This window comes from Zonotrichia albicollis, chromosome 21 (genome assembly GCF_047830755.1).
Source record: "Zonotrichia albicollis isolate bZonAlb1 chromosome 21, bZonAlb1.hap1, whole genome shotgun sequence".
Classification (NCBI taxonomy): Eukaryota; Metazoa; Chordata; class Aves; order Passeriformes; family Passerellidae; genus Zonotrichia; species Zonotrichia albicollis.
The window spans coordinates 12,409,992-12,432,995 of NC_133839.1; the positions used below are offsets into that span (position 1 = coordinate 12,409,992).

The following is a 23,004-nucleotide window of genomic DNA, read 5'->3' on the forward strand; positions in this document are numbered from 1 at the left end:
AAGCATTAAACAGTTCATAACAAACTGAATTTGTTCTGGCTTGTTGTCGCCTCTTTGTCTGTCTCTTCAGTTTTCAATAACAGGTCATGTGGTTTCTTCATTCATTCCTCCCTAAGCAGTGTAAGGCTTTTTCAGAATGCATGAATGAATAAGGTATAAACCTAAAGAAATTAGGTATTGCAACCTGGCTAATGCTGGACCTAACACAGTGTGATCCAATGAGCAACGTACGGTCAAGATGGTAGAGATCTGAGGAAACAGATGTGTGGCGAGCTCAGCTTGAGTGAGAAAAAGACTTGCAAAGGATTTCCAGAAAGTATTCCTAAGTCTCAGGGCAGAAAAGTTAATGGAGCTCTTCCCCACTGGTGGCAGACAAAGGAGGTATTGCAGTGGTCTCTGGTCATGGGAGCCAGCAGCACTGTGTCCCCCCACTGTCAGCACCACTGCCTGGGGCAGCTCTCATTCTTTTCTTAGTGTCCTTTTTATGGTCCTGCAAATTGCTCATAGTAGGCAGTAGCCTAAGTGCTAAAAAGCTTTTCTTTTTAAGGGAACTCATGGAACTCAAGCAGTAATTATGGAAATTTTCAAAATGCAAATCCCAAGATCTCCTTTGTTTAATGGGCCCAGAGCACAGGGGGGGTAAACAGCTTCTGGATGCTATGTTCATTAAAAATTATGCAACTGTTTCTGTTTGAAACACTAGATCAATTGGTTGATTGATTTGTTTGTTTCAGGAATTTATCTCTTGGATTTAATCTACATAGATTCTGCATATCCTGCTTCAGACAGCATAATGGAGAATGAACAAAGATCCAATCAAATGAACAATATTCTCCGAATAATAGCTGATCTGCAAGTATCCTGCAACTATGGTTGGTAAATATTGTTATGCCTATCAAGCCTTAACTAAAATTTCTTTAGTGTGAAATTGTGGAAGCAGATTCTGAGGGAACGCAAGAGGCTAATGTTGGTAGAGTTGAACACTAGTAAGTGATGTAGCTTCCACTTCTGTGTAGCTTCAGTCTTACCAGCAAATTGGGCAGATAAGCATGTATTCAAAATTGTAAGAGCTATAACAGAGGTTGTGTACAGTTCACTGTTACATGTGGGGTACAAATGACATACTTCCAAGTGCAGCTATTGCCTTTGGCTTATATACTGTTTCCACCAGGGCAATCAGAGAGATTATCTTAATATCTTCCCTTTACTTTGCAGTAGATACGATGTCTAGAGTGTGGAATGTGTTCATTTGGTTATCATTTTGTTGTTAGCATCCTGGTGATATATTTACAAAATGAAATACAAATATTTCAGTCTACACTTGGTTGTTCAATGTGCTAAGCTTTTGTGCGTGTGTTGCTACTGGATGAAGTCAGGAAAAGGAGGGGTTGTTTCTTTTTGTTAACAGAATTTTACTCTAAAAATAATTTCTGCAGTTCTAGCCTGCTAGTGAAGCTGTATATCAATAAATGTGCTGATTTTGGTGTCTTAGTGAATACTCAGTGTACTCTTGGTGACTTAGCACGACTTTTCATTGGTTAAACTTGAAACAAGCTGAAAAGCCTTGAGTGCAGCTAAACAATAAAATTCAGAAAATTTAAAAGCTGAAGTTTTGGAGAGCTTAAAGAAAAAGGATTGTTACATTGTGAAAAAACAAGGTGAGATGTTAACTGTGTATGCTTAAGTATCCAGCCCTTTTTTGTCAACTTCGGTATTTCAAAGTATTTAAAGGTAGGAACTAGGCATGATTACGTATGATTCTGAACAGCTAGATCATTCAGGTACCATTTTCTTATTGTGAGTTTCATATTGTCTCTGAAAATTTTGGATGACAAAGAAACCTCCTTATTTCATTGACCCTTTCCGTTTTACAATTTTGGTAGCTTGCTGCAGTGCTTTGCATTACCTTTGAGTCCTTTGTTAAAATTAAGATGAAAATTAAAATACGACCTTGAAACAATATTCTGGCATAATGGATGCCTTTAAAACAGTTACCTTTACAAGACCGCAAAACTTTAGTTATGTACTACAAGGCATGTTCCTGTCCATGCACCATGTGTCAAGAGGTTTTTCTGTCATTCTGAACTTAGTGTCTTTCATTCTCCTCAGTTCATGAACATATGGGAACTACTAATACCTATGGCTGAAGGCTTTGATTTTCCCTAGAACAATGAACAAAAAATTCAAGCAGTTTTGCAGCAGAAAATTTTTTTCCACCAGTGAGATAGCATCTAATGAAATCCACCAGCTTTCATGATGATGAAATGCATCTGTATTTTCTTTAACAACTGAGAGCATCACTTTTGCTCAGTCAAGTCTTAAACACCTTTTTAGGGTCAAAGTATTAGTTCTGCCCAATTTACTTTTTAGGGATGTTCAAATTCTGTTTCCATGAAGGTATCATAAGATCAAGAAAAAGAAATCACCTGAAAAAATTATAATTATGAATGACAGAAATGTTAATGGTTTTTGTTTGTTTGAACATCCCACAGATTATCTCACAACACTTCCCCATGTGCAAAAGTATTTGAAGTCTGTCCGTTACATTGAGGAACTTCAGAAGTTTGTAGAAGATGACAATTACAAGTAAGTACTGTTCTTTTCTTCAGGCATTGAGAAATGTAACAGACAGATTACTTAGTCATTAGTTTTATTAAGAACTGAGCAAAAAGCCCTTGGCTGAAGATGTTTTAAGGTGTTTCTGCTAAGTAAAATCCAGAGTTACTGTCTTTCTTTATGACTATAAGCAAATTTACAAAGTGAAATGTAAAAGTGCAAAGTAACAGTTTAGAGTAGATGAAAATCTAGTCTTTATTCTATTAATTGATGATTGTGTTCTGGGAATTTTGTTCAGTAATACTAAAGTTATCTCCAAGATGTCCAGCATTGACTCTATAGTATTATGAATAATACATTGAGGACATCTACCAATGTCAAGTTATTGTTTTTAGTAAGTTAATACTAAGTTTTGGGGGTTTAAGCATATTAAAACAATGTTTACAAAGGACCCAGAGAAGAGTTAACCCACACAGAGGTTTGAAGCAGGTGCCAGAGAGGTCATTGGTCAATATGTGAACATGCTCTAGTTAAAAGTGATAATCCCTGGCCAGTAATTCTGAGAGAACTAGAAAGTTGTCATAGACTAAGGAACTGAGGTTTTAAATAGCTCAACCAAGCTAGATGCAATGCTATACAATTAGCTGTTGACAAATAGAGTAACTATTTAAGCAGAATTTGAAGTATTCAAAGCAAACATATGTTCAGTCATACAATGGTAGTATAAAATATTTTAGCATATGTTTTAGAGAGCAGGGTGGTAATGAACTTCCTTAAAACCGGTCTTGTTACCAGTTTTGTTAAATACTTCAGTTAAGAATTTTGTCTCAGAATTTATGTGTACTTAGACCATATGCTAATAAGACAGTGATGGAAGGGTTCATTGAAATAGAATGTGGTTTGGATACCACAAAGAAACAATCTGATGGCTAAAATAATAGTGCCACAAACCCTGGAATGTTATATAATTATTCTAACACTAGTTTATAGGTGTTGATCAGTAGATAGCTGTCACAAGTGAGATACAGCACTTGACTAATTCATCCCTACTGCCTATCAAATATAGTGTTTCTATGAAAAAATAGAGTTGTTTATACTGCTTCAGAAGAAGCTGGTGAGAGCTTACATGGAGCATTGTATGCAGTTCTGGCCATCCATGAGGGTCTAAGTAAATGATGGTGCAAAGGAATGTGTAAATTCCTTTACTCAGTCCCATGACATTGTATATGTTTCACTCACAGACACATTGTGCAAGAGATGCACACTGACCATGAGCAGTGCGCAGAGTCTTTGAAAAGGTCAAGAGGTCCAAGACTTTTATTAAGGGTAGTCTGAGATTTAAACCTCAGTGTTGAAATTTAACAAATGGTCTTTCTTTACTAATGTTGCACACGCTTCTGTGCTTCATTCAAGTTGTGAAGACAGAGAAAAATTAAACTAAGCAGTCATTGGCAAAGGTGAAGAACTGTAGTTAGTAGAGGCTTTACAACCCCTGGATTGGATTAAAGAAACTGTTCATATTGTTAAATTTGATTTTTAGATGGAGTTTCCTGATGATGCATCAGTGTTAACCCCATGTATGCAACATCTTTCATGAACTGTACTATTTCCGAAAGAATGAATTAAACAAGTGTTTTCCATAAACATATGACACCATAATATAATATTTGTAAAAACTAGAAGTAATTCTATTTTAAATTTGAATATTAATGTAAATTTAGTAGCAAGTTTGCTAATAATGCTTGAAGGCATTTGATATATCTTAAAGATCATGTAATCCTTAATTTTTAAAATTTAGTTATTTGTGAGATTAATACAATCAAGTTTAGCGGTTTTCTTTCCAGGCTTCACTGTGGCAAGGAAAAACTGGAGTAAAGTCACAAAAGGTATTAAAAAGAGGGAAAGATTTGATTCTTACCACAGGAAAGTTGCTACAGCTTATATACATTGGAGAACTTTGATCTTTCTCTACCATGTTTGTTTCATCAGAATAAAACTAATTAATTAATATAACTAATTAAATATAACTAATTAATAAAATTAATTTAATTAATTCATCAAAGCACATCACTTCTACCCTTAAAGAAAACTCTCATTCCTCTTCCATTTTACACTAGGTAAGAAGTTTTTGGATTTTGTTTTAAGTATTTGATTTCACATTTTCCTCTCAGTCAGTTTCCCTTTAGTTTCATAGCATTTTCTGGTCCCATGCCAGAAGAAAATGTAAGCTTTAAAAATGCAGAGAGTACTAAGCTTTTAGAGTGGGTAAGAATCTCTTCTGTTTTTTCTTTGCAGTGACTGCTCTTTTTGAGCCAGGGACAGCATTAGGGCTCTAATGCAGAGAAATGTGTGTCACCTTTGGCATGAAGAACAGAACTATCTCAGTACCAGGCTGTCAGGAAGAGACACTTAGACAGTTGTCCTAAAACATATTGGCAGAATCTCAACATGTGTTTTGCCAAATGAAAACCTCAATTACACTGGCAAGGAAAATATGGCAGCCACTTTATATAAACAAAGCTTTTCGCTACAATTTTTTTGTGCCAGTCCAATTGCTTCCTTTAGGTTTGTGCTTGTCAGCAAGTAGGAATGCTCCCGAAAACCCCTGACAATGATGTCATATCCTAAAAATAACAGATCTTTCTTGGTCAGCCCATATACTGTTTTCTGCAGAAGCTGCTCAGTTTTAGCAGTATGTAGCATTGTGGCGCAATGCCTTATCCTCTCCTAACCAGACATACCTTGCAGCCATTCCTATAAATTTTTTTTTCTGACCTTTTGGCATTGTTAGGTCAGGCCTTGTATTCTCACAGTTGTTTCTTGAGTGAAACCAGTTTGAAGAATGTTATTTGTGTTTCAGTATTATCTGTCGGGACAGGACAGGACCATCAGGCTGCTACCTATGCCTATAACTTGGTTCTTCAGAGCATATTAGCCAATAGAGTAATAAGATGACTTACAGAAAAATCAGTTCAAATTTAGGTTCAGATAAGGCAAGATGCTGTGGGAAAACATTCAAGAGAAATTGATTGGCAGTTAAAAGGCTATACTGACTCCTAGCAGTGCTGGTGCTATAGAAGTCCTAGCTGTATCGTGTTAGTTCCAGTCCTATGGGAGCAGGTATTAAATGGCAGATGCTTAGTACTTCAAGGGAGTAGTAGTACTTAAATTAGTACTTGCAGCAGTGAACCTTGGTTGCAGTTCGTCTTCAATAAGCCTCCCAGGCAGCTGTATTCCCTGGATCTTTTCCACCAAGAGTTGTGGTGAAAGGCGGGGTGGAAAAAAACCTTCATTGTTAGTCTGAGATTCATAGTGATCCGGTGGCCATATGGTTCAGTAGCTGTAATTGTGGCTTGACTGCCTCTTCCACAGGACACAAAAATAGAATCATAGAAGCATGGAATCACTAAGGTTGGAAAAGACCTCCAAGATCATCAAGTTCAACCTTTGACCGATCACCACCTTGTCAACTAGACTAGGTAAACTGAGTGCCACATCCGATTGTTTCTTGAACAGCTCCAGGGATGATGATTTCACTACCTCCCTGGTCAGCCCTTTCCCAATGCCTGACAACCCTCTGTGTGACAAAATTCTCCCTGATGTCCAACCTGAACCTCCCCTGGCACAGGTTGTGATTGTTCCCCCTAGGCCTGTTGCTGGTTGCTCCCCAGCTGGCTATACCCTCCAGTCAGAGAATTGCAGAGTCTGCAGAATCTTTTGGGTCCTTTTACAGCTTTGTTGCCCTTCTGTGGTCATGCTCCAGTACATCAATGTCTTTCCTGTGGTAAGGCTCCCAGAACTGAATCCAGGATTCAAGTTTTGGCCTCACCAGTACAGAGGGAGAATCACTTCCCTGGTCCTGCTGGCCGCAGTACCTTTGATACAGGCCAGGATGCCACTGGCCTTCTTGCCCACCTGGGCATACGCGAGCTTATGCTCAGCTGCTGTTGACCAGCACCCCTAGGTCCCTTTCTCCTGGACCACTCTCCAGCCACTCTTTCCCATCCTGTAGCAATGCATGGGGTTGTTGTAACTGAATTGCAGGAACCAGGACTTTGTCTTGTTGAACCTCACATCACTGATCTCAGCCCATGAATCCAGCCTGTCCAGATCCTTCTGCAGAGCATTCCTACCCTCCAGCACATCAACACTCTCACCCAGCTTACTGATCTTACCAAGAGTGCACTTGATCTTCTTGTCCAGATCATCAACAATGATATTAAATAGGACTGTGCGCAAGACTGAGCCGTGGGGAACCGCCATTAGGGACTGGCCCCAACTGGATGTGGCACCATTCCCTACCACTCTCTGGGTCCAAGTCATCCAACTTCACATCCCAGTGAAGAGTGCACCTGTCCAAGCCTTGGGCTGCAGCCTCTCCAGCAGCAGGAGAATATTGGGGGATACTGGGGGACAGTATCCTTCCAGCAGAAGGTCCCAGGAACCTACTGTTGCTTGACCTACTGTCATAGGACCTACTGTTTAAATGCTAGGCAGGCAGCCCAGAATGTTCCAGATATGCCAGACCCGTCTTGTTTGGTATGCAAATAATGGTCAGAAGTGCCTTAAGGGACAGCTTTGAGGACTGGAGTGCTTTGATGCAACTAATATCATCCTTGTTTCAACAAAGATTATTAAGTTTTGTTCAGCCTCCTCATGGAGCAGCTAAACTTCTGTGAAAGACTATTCTTTGTCTTAATTTACTTGCTTGATACAAGAAAAATTGAGTAACAGTGGCTGTACTGTCCTAGCAATAGTTCCGTCCTGTACTGGAGAGTATGAACTATGTTCAAGACTGACTCTCTATTTCATTTTCTGCATTATGTTAGTTTCCTCTTTTCCTGCTTGCTAGGAAGGTTACTCTAAAATGAGCTGTATGGCCCAGTAGCAGAGGGTTATTTAAAACTAGGTTGAAATAGAGGTCCATCCATCTTACTTTCCAGAGCATACCTGCCCTAACATGTTCCAGAAAATATTTTGAGTATCAGGCTTAAAAAAACCAAAAATTGTTCAGTCATCTTTCTACAATCCAAGAACAAAGCCTTCACATACTCTTCTGCACCTGTTCCTGTAGAAGCTTTGTCTTAATTTCCAATGGTAGATTGGTAGATTGGTATTTGTTAATTCAGCAAATCTCTATGCTGTTTTTTTTTCCTAGAGATTTTACTTTCAATTTTTGTTTGACCTAAGATTATTAATACTAACTCCTCAGTTTTGAAGTTTAGGTTTTTGTGGGCAGTTTCTAAGGCTGATATCTAGGATTTATCCTGATGTGTCTCTTAGCTGAACTCTTGCAGTATAATTTTGGAATGTTGAAATTTTGTATGTCAGCATTTAGACCATGCACTAAAACTAGGCTTCCTTACCATGGTAAAACAAAGATTTGTTTTTTGAAAAGGATTCCTGAAACAAACAAAAAAAATCCTAATACTCCTGTGATATTGGATGAATATCACAGAATAGTGACTTCTGAGATGAATTTCTGATGTTACACAGGGGCCAACACAAAACAGAGTGTCTTTATGCCTTATGAGTGGTTTATTAGGCACGCTGGAACCAAGGTAGTTTTTTATTTAAAGTAATGCTAGTGATTGACATTGAACAGTCAGCTGTGAGAGTGTCGTTAGGTGTTTGTGGATATGGATGATGCATGTTGGCGGTAAGCACATCAGGTCTCAAAGTATGCACTGATCTATTGCAAGTATCACACTAAGCCTCTCAGGGGCCACACCAGATTCTGGCTCCAGGGTCCTCTTTGGGATACGCTGAGCATGTGTGTGCATGTGTGGAACTTGTGCTGCTCCATGGAAAATGGAGTGTCAGAGGAATTGCAAAATTGAATTTAGGTGGTGGCAAACAAGCCAGGACTGATTGAAACTGTACTGACTGTCAGTATCTCTTCTTGGAAATAAAGAATGTTTTTGATTGCTTCCAGCCTTGTGGAGGAGAGGGGGAATAGAGGAGAAGGTGACTCAGGAATGACATCTCGTTGTCAGAGTATATTCCCTTTTCTCAACAGTTTATTTTAAATATAACATGTCAGCATGAGTATTTTATATTTACCAAAATACATTTAGGCTTGCATTTATTTGTTCTTCTTTTAATACATCTGTATTTTCATAAGTTGAAAACAGATAAATTGCATTCTAGTTTTTCTGGAAACATTGCAGAATTCTGGCATCATGGAAGTTAATGTCCAAACTGTCAGAGACTTAGAGCTGATTCAGAGTGCAGTTTAACATAACCAAACAGATAACCAACATTATCTAGCTTCCCATATTCTGGGGAGATGACCAGCGGAGAGTGATGTAATCTTATTTGATAGCACTGGAGACTCATTTGTTGCTCTGTTGGTGAATTCCAACACAGAAGTGCAGCACAAAACACACATGCTTTCTAAATGGTGTAATCATAGCATAGCTCTTCCTAAAACCTTGTTAAAAACATAAAGGCGTCAGGTTTTTCTTCCTGCTGTTATGTTCCTCTTTTCTTCCTCACAAGAATAATTTTAGGCAGAAAGAGAGAGAAATAATGTAGTGCAAGTAGTTGCATGGAAGTTGATCTCACTTTTGTCACTAAAGAAGGTGTAAGAATGCACTTGCCTTAAGTCTTCATTAAGGACTTCATTAAGTTCTTTTGTCTTTTTTCCATACTGAAAGAAATTCCCATGTGATCAACATTTGAATCTTGCACTGACTTGTATTATTGTAACTTTCTAGGAGAGTTATGTTTACTGATTCCTGGTCACAGAAATCAAGTGGACAGAAAGAAAAGTAGTCTGGAAAGGAATGATTCATTACCTACTTGAAATAAATTACTTTGGGTAGTTAAAAGAATCTAGTACTGTCAGAAGAATAAAAATTCAAAAACATGAAAAGGACTGTAGCTTTGTTACCTGACTTCACGCTAAAACATAGTTGACAATGTTGGAATATTGTAGAGAAGGAACTGAAAGGTATTCCCAATAAAGAGTAGTAAGGAAAGTGATGGCTGAGCCATACATGATATTTTGAAATGCTGCCATAGGTTTCTCCCTCCACCACTTTGCATGTTTTTAATGAAGTCAGAAAGCCTTTCCTTGGGGTGCACAGCAAGGTGCTGAAGCTTTCCAGCTTTCGTGTGTGTTCACTGCTGGGCAATGACAGCAGTTATTTTCTTTGGATTTATGCCTAGTCCATTAAAGTTTACTTAACATTGTAGTCCTTCATACCTTTTTGTCAGACTGGTACAGAGCAAAGGACCCATGAATATCTAGTTAAGACTGCCTAAACTTGAGAAATGGCAGAAGTGATGTGCATTGGGAGATTGAGATTTGTTGGAATGCTGAGAGCACAAGAGTGAGTACATAATAAAACACATGGAGTGAGGCAGCGTGGCATATAATACTTTCTTCTAATCACTTTCTTTTACTATAAGGTGTTGGTCACTTTGCTCTATTAAGCTTCTTTTCTGTAATTCACAGTAACAAAATAGATATTTCTGTGTGCACATTTTGACATGGTAACAGGAAATTTGCTTTCATGTTTAGAGGGAATAAAATGTTAGGTTTGTATACAAATTACTAACTTTTTGAGGTTTTTTTCCCAAGGCAAAAGACTGGATGAACTTATGTTTTTGAACTGAGAGGGAGGATTAAATAATGATTTCTCCTTCTGCTTTCATAGACTTTCCTCAGAGTTTCTTTCTTGTTCTTACACGTAGTGATTTACTTTAAAAAAAAATTGTTTTGTTACATCACAGAATAAATAACTACACTTCCAAGACAGTAAAATGCTAGTTAGCACTGCCGAAATAATTACGTCTTCAATTTCTTTCAACTTTTATTGAGAATTTTTTTTTTGTTAATTTCTCTAAAAACTTGTTTTTCCAGATTATCTTTAAGAATTGAGCCAGGTAACAGCTCTCCTCGACTGGTTTCCTCCAAAGAAGATCTTGCAGGTATAAAACATCATTTGAAAATTTGAGTAAGGAAATAATTTTAATTACAGAAATCTTCTACTGAAGTATATAGGAAAACCCAAAGGTTCATCAGTAGCATGAGTCAACAAGAAAGATTGCTGACTTGTATGAAAGCAGTTCCAGTTTAAGGGATGTCACAGAGTGTTTGCTAGTGTTGGAACAGGTGTCAGAATATGGGATTTTTTTACAAATGCTTGTGTTTTCATCATTATTTAATAAGTGAAGAAAAAAGAGCCCTCTTGCAATGAAAAAAAAAAAAACAGTGCAGTGAATAACACAGGAAATTCTTTCCTCAGGTTTCTGTGTGATCACATACATTTGAGACAATTTCACTGTGGACAGCAGGAGGATAAAAGATTTGTAGCAACAATAGCTTCTAGAAATATCTGGAAAACTGGAGTACTATCCATAAGTTGACAAAAGCTAATCTGCTGTTTATTGCTATGACCAGACTAAACTAACATCAGGCTATGTGAAATGTACTTCCTGCTATATGAGCTATTAACTCAAAAGCTGTTCTGTTTTAATCTCTTGAACCTGAATAGCCAATTTTCTGTTTCATTATGTAAAAAAACCTCTGTGAATGTAAAAACCCCAAGGAGTCCAGACCACAGCTGACATGCATTTATTTAATTGGCATTCAAAATGTCTTTTCTTCTCACCAATGAAAGGCAAAGTAAATGAGAGAAAGAAAAAGGAAGACGCTAAATATAAAATAAGGAAAAGGCCCACGTGTTTTTCCTCTGCCTCCCAGCTCTTCATGTTGGCTGCTGTCAAATGACCACTTGTTTATAGGGAACCTCTTGTTGGTCCTAGTATTGTGATTGCTATTCCCAGAGTTAGATAAACATTTGGCCTGGTCTTCAGTTTCTTTAAGAAGGTGCTTTTCCTTTCCCTGCTTAATGCTCAGTATTATTAATTGCTGCATAAAGGAATAGTTCACAGGATATTTTGGGTTTTTATTAGATGAGTTCAAAAGTAGTTCGTAATGAACACTTTCTTCATACAGAAATGCATTTGGAAGTTAACTTCCCCACAGGAGCCATCACAGTGTTGTTCTCGGTATCTGTGTCTGGAAAGGTGTTGATAAGTTACCAGGCTTCTGCTAAGCAGTGCCCACTGCATCAAGGCTATCTCTCCAAACCCAACGCCCTGCCAAAAAGGCCAGTGGGCTGGGAATGGGCAAGAAGTTGGGAGGGTATAGCCAGGACAGCTGATTAAAGCTGCCAAAAGAGATATTCTATACCATATGACACACTCATCAATAAAAGCTAAGAGAAAGGGGGAGTGAGGTATTTATTATTAAGGTGTTTATCTTCCTAAGCACGTGCTACAATGCTTGGGTTAGGCTGTGGCTTCTTATTGCCCTCTGATGGGAAGTAGATGATAAATTTTTCTTGTGATTTCTTTTTCTTCTGCACACAGTGCTTTTAAAAATTAATTTGCCTTTATCTCAGCCTACAAAGGTTTCGTATCTTATTTTTTTCACCTTGTCCTGTGAAGGCTGGGCAGTACTGACAGCCCATGAAAGTCAACCCACCACATCATGGCACATTTTCTTTTGCTTTTGTGAGGATTTGATTTTTCATACTAGAGACTTGAAACAAAGTCATTGCCTCTCATTTGATTACATCTTTCTTACATTTATAAAGCAGACAAATAAACTCTTTTTGTTCTCTGACTTTTGCTTTGTAGTACTCACGTCTGCATGCTCAACTCTTGAACTTTGATGTTAACACTTCATTTGTATGATTATGGAATATAATTTCAGTCCTAGCAGCATGGCATGTGATCATCACCAGTACTCTGTAAGTCTTAATCAAGGGCTGAGACCTTATTAGAACTCTAATGGAAGGCAATTAAAAATACAGTTCCAAAGTTGGAAACAAGAATTTTGAACTTGTCTGATCTAGGTAAGGAATACTGCATGATACTGCAGTGAGCTCAGCTGGAGTCCACAAAAATTGATTGGGACAATGTTCAGCAGTACCTACTTCATTGAATATGGGATCCTATAGTATCTGGTAGTATTAGGAGAGGGTGAATTCTCCCTTCTGAATCTGCAGTGCCCTTAAGTGCTTCTAAGGTTGTTTTACTCAGAGTGAGAATTAATGTGATGACTAGAAACCAAGTGCTGAGTCATTCCTATTGCTCCATTCTTCTGTTAGTATTTCCTTCGAAAGCTTGACCCTTTTGTGGACTACTGTATTTATTTCTTGCTCAGCTAGAGAGTTCTCACTTACTGCCAGTTAGACAATGAATGCCATCGGCATTTTGTAATACCCACAGGAATTTTTCAGTGAGCTGCACCTGTGTGACTGGAGAAATGCTACTAAATGGAATCGAGTACATTTTACTGAAAATATATTTTACTGAAAGGAGAAGGTTTATTAAGTAAGTTAGCATGAATTAAAATTGAAATCTAACTAACCATGAAGGCATTAATTTATTGTTTATTTCACAACATTATTAAATAGGAGTATTGCCATATGTTCGTTTTGAGTAATTCTGAACAAAAATACTCAAATATTAGTAATGCAATATTTGAACATGGAGAATTAAAAATAGCACATTTACAGGTATTGCTGTCAATTTTATTTGGATTCAAATTATACCTTGAAATTAATTTCACTTTGGACATTGTATGCCATAAGTAAGTCCTTTGCAGGTGGCAGGCTACAATGATAATAGATGATCTCAAAATACTTTGGGCAGTAGTTTAATGTTCCAGTTAATGGTTTAAGGCATGGGAGTTTGATAATAGTGGTTTAAAGTTGAAGGTTCTTAGCCCATAAGGCCAGTAATCAGTTCAGCTGCCTCGATAGTACAAAGGTTAATACATTACTAATAGCAATAGGCTAGTTGAGTTTTGCCTGTGACATGCTGCCTCCTTAGAGATCAGCATGTGTTTCCAGAGACAGAAAAAAAGTTCAATATCATTGGTAATAAGTCCAAAGCCTATGATCGGATTAAGTGCAGGGAATAGTGTCATCTTTGTGTTCTAAAGTATAATTGCATGTGTTGATGATGGAAATTGATTTTACTTGCCAGCACTCCAAATTTATCTTCCACCCAGTTTTCTCTCTTTCAAAAAAATATTAACAGTTTACTGTAGCCAGAGACATTGTGGGTTTCTTTTTTTCAGTTAAGTCCTGCAGCATTCCTATTTACAAAGTGCTGGAGAAAACCATGTGTCCATTTTCCACTTCTTTTGCCAACTAGTTTTCCAGTAAATTCAAACAGGAGGCAGGCATCTGATTAAAGTGACTGTCTCACAACAAGCTATGTTTTGTATGTTAGTGGCTAAAAGGGCCACATTTAATTATAAAATGCATATATAATTGTGAATAGTGCTTTCAACGGAAGATTTAATGTCTTCCATAATGCTGCAGATTCTTGTCCCTCACAAGTATCATTTAAGAAAGAGCTTTAAGCAGTTAAGTTGAATGCTTTCGGGAACCATGTGATTCACACAACTTCCTTGGCAGCAGCTTAAGTCTGTTCATTCTGCCTTGCTGTGGTTTGAGAGAGAGAGAGAGAATGTAGCTGGAGAGCTTATAGTATGCTAACTGTTCACAGTTTCTAGTTGAATTAGCTGTAAAAGACATCTCTGTTCCTGCAGTGTTAGCTGAAAGGTGCTTGTCATTTATGGTATGGCTGTTCGGTTGTTTTGGAAGGTATAAATCAATAGAATTTCCCAGAACAAAGGAAAAGATTTAATGCAATATATGGTAAATGTAAGCCTTCTAAGCAACTGAAATTCCTCAGAATTTGCACACCAAGTGTAGCTCAGTAGAGAAATGTTCTGTTATGCATACTCTTTTTCATCATGTTATTTGGAAAAGTTCAGGGTGCAGTGCTAAGCAGAACATACAAAGTGGTTCACTCATTCTCTGAAATAGAGCATATTTACTCTATCTTGAAAAACAATATAAAAAGTTCAAATAATGGTAAAATAATTACCATATCTAGAAAATTTCATCTAATACTAAGTGACTCAAAGACTGGTCATAACAATTCTGTGATTTTTAATGAACCCCTTCATTAAAATTAACACCTGGCATTCAATTTTAGCAACAGCCAGGCCTCTGCTGTGGGTAGCCCTTATTTTGGGGCATTTATTATCATTTGTTATGCAGTAGTCAGGGAGGGACCCTTACCCCCCCTTTTTTTTTTCCTTTTTGTTTTTTCCCCCCAAGTAGGTCTTGGTGTAATTCTTGAGGGGAAAATAATTAGACCAGAGGTTTTCTGTTACCATCATACAAAGAATGTGGAATAATTAAACTGAAACAGGTATAATCTCTTCTTTGTTACTCGGGTAAAATTCAGCCCATATTGCCAAGTTCATTTAGCTTTGAGAGCTAGCTCATAACAAACTTTTAGAGTATATATTTTAATTAATTAGAAGAGGCCAATTATTGGATGTAGAGTATGTGATATATAGGAGTTGAAAATCTAGAAACAAAAGGAAGACAGACTGGGGATGTTTGCACATTTGTAACCCTCTGAACTAACTATACTACATTAGTGATATCTCTACAGCAGTTACAGCATTTCATAATGAAAAACCCCCACACCATCATTTTCCATGTAAACACTGAGTTTGACATTTAGTTTTGCCATTTGTTTTACTGGTTGCTTTGGCAACTAATAAATAGTTTGTGTTAAGTGCTTTAGCAGCCAGTCATTCTGTGGAAATGAGGATTGTCTAATCCTTGTGCAAGTTCTTGGTCATTTGCTTCATGTGCACCATGTCTGCTTTTCTTACACAGAACTTAGGGTAGAAATAGAAGAACTAAGTTTTCTTCACATAAATTTACGGACTGTGTAGAAAACTTTACTCTTTGGTTTACATTCTCTTCCTCTGTGATACTTTCATGAGAAACTTTTGCAACTCACTGGAGTATTTTTGAAACAAATCAATACCAGACAAATCAGTGGATTCACATGTTATCAACTACTAAATCCAGCTGGAATTTGTGTACTGTGGGTTTTTTCTTAACATACCAAAGCTTCACAAAAATTGTAGAAGAACATTCTGTCAAAACAAATATGAATTTTCCATGGAGGCAATGATTGGGCTCAGTTTTTAACTTCCTCACTTTCTATTACTTTCTGTGCCTCCTTACCAAACCAGTCTAATGTCCTAGTTCATTGATGCTTATTTTAACTACCAAGCTATTATCCTGAGGAATGTTACAAATATAGACCAGCCAGAGGACAAAGGGCTTTTCTGCCTTGTTTTTTGGAGGTTTAGTTGGTTTTGGTCTTTTGGTTTTGACTCTTTATTCACAGCAGTCACCTGAAATAGTTTCTGTAAAAAGTTGGGGTTGTTTTGTTTTGTTTTTTTTTTTTTTTTTTGATTGATCTGTTAATGTATTTGGTTGAACCCAAACTTTAGTTTCCCTGCAGCTATGCTCTCACAATGGCTATGTCTTCATTGCCAATCTTGATGTCACCCAAGCCCATATACTGCCTTGTAGATCCAACTGCTCAAACTTCAGTGTTTTTGCTGAAGTGTAAGTCCGGGGTTTGCACATTCCACTGGTACAGAATATGTAACACAAATGCTGACAATTAGTGATTCCATAAAAGTGTCACTTAAAATTAAAAATACCACTTCTATACAGGAAGCATTTGAAGGAAATATACTCAAGTGTTCTTCCTGTGCAGTCAGAAGTACGTGTGTGTGTGAGTGTGTGTGTGTGTGACAGCTTTTGGGGAGCTTGGAGGAGCTAGGGGAAGTTCAGTCAAGAACTCAGATTCTTGTTTTTAGTTTGTTCTTGTCTGAGAAGCAGCCATAACAACATTACATGTTTTATGCATTAGTAGTCTTTTGTTGAATTGTAAAGCAATACTCTGAAAATTAAAACTGCTCTTTTACAATAGCCATCATTCTAGGTGTATTTTTTTTCCTGTCATTCTTGATTCTGTGCAGAAAATTAATCTAAAGTTATTGATTGTGTATTTTGTGAGTAGGTATTTCTCTTTGCAAGTTTTAATTATCACATACTGATTAAAATGGAAACAGAGCAGTAAAAATTTACAGTGAATATTTAACTAGAGATTCTGTAGATTGGAATGTCTTTATTTTTTAGAAACAGAGCTAGTAAGTTTTACTTCTGAACTGCTCAGCAAAAAATAGTGAATAGTTGAGACTGTTCCACTTTCCTGAAAAATCACTCAATTCTTCATCATATAATATACAACTCATTTTCAGATTTTAGTTTGCATATCTAGTACTTGTTTATTGATAGCTTTTTGGTGGAGAAAAATTGTGAACTGTAACTCCCTTACCCTACTGCTTTTTTTAAAAGCTCTGGAGACTGTAAATGTTCACATGTTTTACTGAAGGATTGCAAAAGTAACATTCATTTATAACATTTGAAGGATTATTCATGGAAAAATTATGCAAAGGAAAAAACAGTGAGATCCTTTGGGATATGTGTAAACTTTTCCAAATGTTCTTGCCACAGATCTCTGAACAGCATTTGACTTGCTCTGATGAAGTTGTCTCACGTTCCCTAATGCAAACACATTTTTAATAACATTTTAATATTTTTATACATCATTCCTGTGCATGTCAGCATAATCTTGAAAATGATGCTGAGAAATAATGAAAACCAAACTAACCCTTGTTCATGCCAGCTGACTGGAAAATCCTGCTAAGAGTGCTTTGTCTCCATGAAAGGCAAAATAACAGAGTAGCAATCATGGTAACAGTATGCACTAGGACTGGAGCCAGAAAAGTAAAGACAAGAGTTAGCAGTAGCAGATGACTTCACTTATTGGAAAAAAGGGGCAAAATAACTCAATCCCAAATGAATTTAAGTATTGGAATTTTGTTATCAGCAGTATCAGGCATAACTTCCCCAGCTAATTGCTCAGCAGTCTGGTATGTCCATATCCGTCCCTTGGTCTGTGCGGTTGTCATCAGTATCTCACTGCTTACCCTCTTTGGCATCCTTCGTGACATGGGCTCTCTTTGTCTCTTACTCCTTTACAGAAATGAGGTCATCTGCTCTATGCCCCATAACTCATGCTGACACTCACTGCACCCCACATTTCTTGCTGAACTAAGTGTAGCAAGCTGAAGAGAACTCTATAAACTTCACCATTCTTCTTCATAGACATTTGGCAGCAGAGCAGCAAAGACTATGTAAAGATGTTTCAATTCAGATTCTTATTACCTTAGCACAGGGCTAACAGAGCTAAACTGTATGGATTTCCTTCTCTTGCCTTGGAAAAAAGGAGGATGCAGAACTACATTGAAAATGGTCAGTCCAGCCATAGTAATACCAGCACAGATGATATTTCTGTTTTCATCTGGTCCCACAAAGCATTCTGTTTTCTGCCATCAGGAACTTCACTGAAGACACCTGACTGGGCATTTGAATAAGTCACAGAGTCACAGCATAGCTGGAAGAGACCACAGTGGGTCATCTAGTCCAAGCTCCCTGTTCAAGTAGGGTTATCCTACAGCACATGGCACAGGACTGTGTCAGATGGCTCTGGAATGCCTCCAATGAAGGAAGCTCCACAAGCTCTCTCTAGGCAGTGTGTTCCAGTGGTCTGTCAATCTGGGTCCATTTCCTTCTTTGACAGGACTGATGCAAGCAATTGTGATTGCCATATGTAATAGCATGGAAGCCAAGCTGGACTGTTGTCTTGAATTCTAAGACTCTTACACCTATTTCCACAAACTCTGTCACCCTTGACGTGTCACACCTTAAGCCTGGCAATATTTTCTGTGAGCTGAAATTTTAGTCCCTAATATAATTTTTATATTATTCATAATATTCCCTAGTATTATATTATAATCTGAGATGTGCAGTCCTTTCAGACATGCTACGTAATTTGTTTCAAGGGGAGTGTGGCAGTTTATCAAACTTTTTCTGTCAAAAGCTGTCCAGGTAATAAAAGCTCTTACTTAAATCAAGCAATTATCATCTTTATAATGATCAATCTTTAGATAGTTTAATGTTGCAATAGTATTAGAGTAAATTTCAGTCCATGCTCCCTAAAGAGAGGGAGAAAAAAAGAGAGTGTAGAGTGAAAAGTCTCAAACTATTATTTCTTGCTAGATAATATCTCTTACTCTTTGTAGATTTTGATAGTAACATTTGAAGCTACCTGGAGTCAAATCCAGCCAGCTTTGATTTTTTAATAACTTGATTGTGTCAGCACTGGACTTCTTATTGTGATGTTCTTTCTGATAAAGTAATTTTGAAGGGGTCTCATGCTTTTGTTTTGTTGCATATCAATGTTTGGAACAAAATTAATCAAACTGCTTTCAGGTCTCTGATTCTCCACTGTGAGAAACTTAAACTTTAAACTATTATGTGTTACAAAATTTAACAGTTATTTCTACATGTGGCGCAATGTCTGTGTGAAGAAGGGCTGCACTGTACTGATAATCCTCTAGGGCCAGGCTTTAAGATTGCTACTATTTCACAGGCTGTGGTTTCAGTAACTTGTTAAAAATAATACTTCAGTAGCATTCAGTGAACTTAAAAGAACTTAATGTCATTGACTTGAAAAAAACTTAATGTAAATCAAGATTGAGAAGTGGCATCAGAAACACCTGAATGACACAGGGGGAAGCAATATAAAAATGAACAAATCCTGCAACCAAATTAAGGGACAAGCCTCAGAGTGGGCATATTAACGCTGAAGTTTATGCTGAGTTTCAGATTAAACTCTTACTGATAAATGCTCATAATTTTCAGGGAAATTCTCTTTTAGCTGCCACTGTCTTTTTCCTGGGTTTCAGTTCCAATATATTTTAGGCTTCTCAGCAGGTAATAAATACCTCAATAGTCCTAAGTATTTTCCTGTTCGCAAGTTGAAAAGTATCTGATGGATAGGCACTACAAAGAAAGCATGTAGAGCAAACTCCTTTTTTGGGAACCTAGTCCATCAGAAGAACTGGAGGGTTTCAAACTAAAGAACTTGTAATAATTTCTGAAACTTCTGAAGGCATTTGTCTTGTCTCTGCATAAATTTTAATTTGTAATGAAAATCCATGGTAAAAGACTTCAGTGAAGTGTATATTCTTGTTACTAATGCAGCAGATAAGATTTTTCAGACCTAATGGTGAATTATGAATCCATAGAGTTTTTACATTAAACTAGGCAACACATAAATGCATTCATAATCATACTTCTTCTTGTCCTAATTTGTGCTTCGCCTCCATGGCAGAAATGGAAGATGAACTGCTTTGGTTTTAGGGAAGAAGCTTCCAGTGTTGTGTTACAGCCCAAATGCATCAAAATTTTAGTTGTATGTGCAGCAAGAACATTGTACTGTGCCTTCTCCAACATCCCAGATGTGCGTCTTTAGGTGAATCTCTGGATGGATTTTTGTAGTTCATTGTTAAAATGACTGAAAGTTATTTTTTAAAACTGCACATGGCCATTAGGTATAAGACCTTCTCTGAAGCTGCATATGCCAGTGATTGATGCTGTGACTGTTGTGTTTCACAAATTTACAGTTGTGTGATGGTAGCAAAGATGGGCAGGCAAAAATGCTGTCCTGATGGTATATATGAATGAGGCAGAAAACATGCTAAAAAACTGCTTTATCTTTGTTGTCCTACTAAATTGATGGTCTGATGAAGAATACTACTAAAGGTTCCTCTAACAAACTTGTCCCTCCTCTCTGTATTGCTAAAAGAAGTTGTGTATTTTTTGCTTGTCTTGGGGCTCCCTTCATTATTAATTAAGCAGCATAATGAACTGTTTGCTCAAATGTGCAGAATATTGTGGATTAAATCTTTCCCCTTACTGCTAGGGAAAACCCTTTGCAATTTTTCCTAGTTACAATCCAGTTTGCAGTGAAATTCCAGAGTCTGGGCTATGGTGAAATAAAAAGACAAATAATTTTGAATTAATGTCTTTGTTTCCTACAACTTGACATAAGTCTATTGCAGAGTGAGTATGGGCAGGAAAGCATCTTGCATTTATTTGTTGGGGTTTTTTTGCCTCTTACTGGGACAAACTCATTACTGGTTCTCCTGTTCTTGTGTCTCATGAAACCTCAGTTCAAGACAGAAGATGATACCTTCCTTCAGGGTGTTTCAGGGTAGAGAGAGCAGCCTGTATAATAAATAAAAACAGAATGTCTCAAGTAAGGAGAGACCTCTAAGGATCATGGAGTCCAACTTCCTGCTCCTTGCAGGGCTCCGTAAAACTAAATTATATCACTAAGAGTGTTGTGATATAACCAGACTCACCTTGTACTCTGACAGTTTTGGTGCAATGACCACTTCCCTGGGAAGTTTTGTCTCAGAACCATTTCTGTTAAAAGTTCATGTTCATCCTGTTGTCAAACTGTGCTGTGGAATCTTGGTGCTTTGGATTGGTTTTGAGGTGTTTTAGTTTTTTTTCTGTTTTAGTTTATTACTTATTTGATGCCAGACACTTTTGTAAATATTCTGATGATGATTGTACATGGCTTTTCACATCACAAAGTTTCTTCTTGTGTCAACCTCTTAATGAGTGGTTTTGGTAAGAGTCCAGAAGCTGACTAAGCTGAGGTTGCTGGAACCTCCGAGAAGGGATTTTTGTACTTAGAGGAAAGTCTGTTCTGCTAGTACCTGGACTGTCCCAAGGAGAAAGACATGGGGCAGATGGCGACTTTGATGACAACTGTTCCCACTTTCATCACAAGCACCAATGCCATAAGTGTTTAAAAGTGAAATCTCAGCTGTTTGCTGTGAAGCCAAGAAGAGCCTGGCATTTACTGAGGATGATGATAGTCTGTGTTTTCCACTGTATTGCAAAGGTCACTGCCTGCCTTTTGTGAACAGCATCGAGGAGCTGGAACAAAACCGTGTTTTCTGTGAGGCCTCATAAAATCTGTAAATTGAGAGGAAAAATGATCACAGTGAGACATCTCTAGAGCTCATAGATCTTTGAGAAGTGATGCATCTGTCCATCCTTTAGGTATATGAAGAGCCCTTGGTTTTTCTTACATGCTCAAGCTGTGAGTCAGTATGAGCAGATTGTTTACAGTTTATTCACAACATGAAGTTGTGAACAAAATTCAAAACACATGTGAATGTTCCTGTTCACACCTGAAGTACAAACCGACTTTATGGCTCTGCATATTACACTTTGGCACATCCAGCTGTTGTAAGGATGCCGAGAGTTTTTGTAGTTCATTGTTAAAAGTATGAGCAAAACTTTTTTTAAAATTACTCCAGGGAGTTCAAGATTATGGAGATGAATTTATAACAGAAATGGATGGTGTAACCCTAATGGGCAAGAAACAGTGCTTCAGAAATGGTGCCATTTGGTTATCTGTAAAAATTAATTTTAATCAGTTCCTAAACATGCCATTGAAATTTTTGGGATTTGCATCAGTCCAGTGTTAAATAATCTCTGTCTTTTAGGTCCATCTGACATGTCAGCAGTTATGAAATTCAGCAGGAGACCCACATGTCCTGATGCCTCAGTTGCAGCAAGTCTACCTACACCTCCTGTACCAAGGCACCGGAAGAGTCACAGCCTAGGAAACAAGTGTGTAATCCCAGCTGTCTCATGCTCAGGCACTTACATGCATGTGTCACAAATATTTAAGATAGTAGCCGAGAACATGCTAGTATTTGTCCTTTCAATTTCTTGTATTGCAAAAGTGTTTCAGGCTCCAGTATGTATTCCCCAGGTTTTCTCTTGACTCTTTTGTCATTTTGGCTCTGTTCTCTGCTAGCGCCAGGCACTGGCAATACTTGAAAGCTCCTTATCCACTTTGGTCTGTGGATTCCTGGTGTGTCTCCTTTTTCTAGGTTTCTGCTTTTGCTGCCACCAGAGATGTTCACGTTTTGTACGGAGAAGTCAAAACATTTACAACTTCCCAGCTACAGAAATTTAATAATTGTTACTGACAAAGAGAAGTAAAATCTGAAATGCATTTTGATAGTAAAGGAGCATATGCACAGTACGTGGTAGCGTATAATTGCCTGCTCCTTAATAACCTGCTGATGAGGCAGAGGCTTAGTGGAAATAATGTGAGCCAAGGGTTGCTGTTAGATGACATAAGAGGGGTTTCACGTTTTTCTCTTCTTCCATGTTCCAGTATGATGTGTCAGTTGAGCGTCGTGGAGAGCAAAAGCGCCACCTTCCCGACGGAGCGGCCACGGCACCTGCTGGACGACAGTGTCCTGGAGTGTCACAGCCCAGCGCGCGGCCACGCGCCCAGCACGCGCCTTGCCAACGGCCTCTCCGTAGGTATGTCCGGGGAGTGACACCCCTGCTCCTGTCCCCGGGGCGCTGCAGACTCACAGATGCCCGAAAGCAGAGAATTAGGGAGATCATTAGTTCCCTTGCAAAGACTGATTGTTTTCATGGATGGAAGTAGATCAGAACTGCTACCTGGTCAATGTAACATCAGCTTTCCTTGATTATCCACTGATGCTTTTGGTAAAAGCGGCGTGAAAGAAGATTGGTTTTGTAGATGCTCGGTGTGTGACACAAAGTGTTTATCAGC

The 23,004-nt window shown here is 37.9% G+C and overlaps 1 protein-coding gene across 4 annotated transcripts in view; it reads left to right on the plus strand.

The window, feature by feature from the left end:
• Positions 1-23,004, plus strand: part of RALGPS1 (Ral GEF with PH domain and SH3 binding motif 1) — a 75,123-nt gene that overhangs the window by 44,312 nt on the left and 7,807 nt on the right. For all 4 annotated transcript variants that reach the window (XM_005491896.4, XM_026796378.2, XM_074556558.1 and 1 more), the window contains 5 exons: positions 735-872; positions 2,493-2,586; positions 10,427-10,494; positions 21,911-22,037; positions 22,594-22,745. In XM_005491896.4, the coding sequence (XP_005491953.1) occupies positions 735-872; positions 2,493-2,586; positions 10,427-10,494; positions 21,911-22,037; positions 22,594-22,745 (579 nt within the window). The remainder of the gene's footprint in view (positions 1-734; positions 873-2,492; positions 2,587-10,426; positions 10,495-21,910; positions 22,038-22,593; positions 22,746-23,004) is intronic.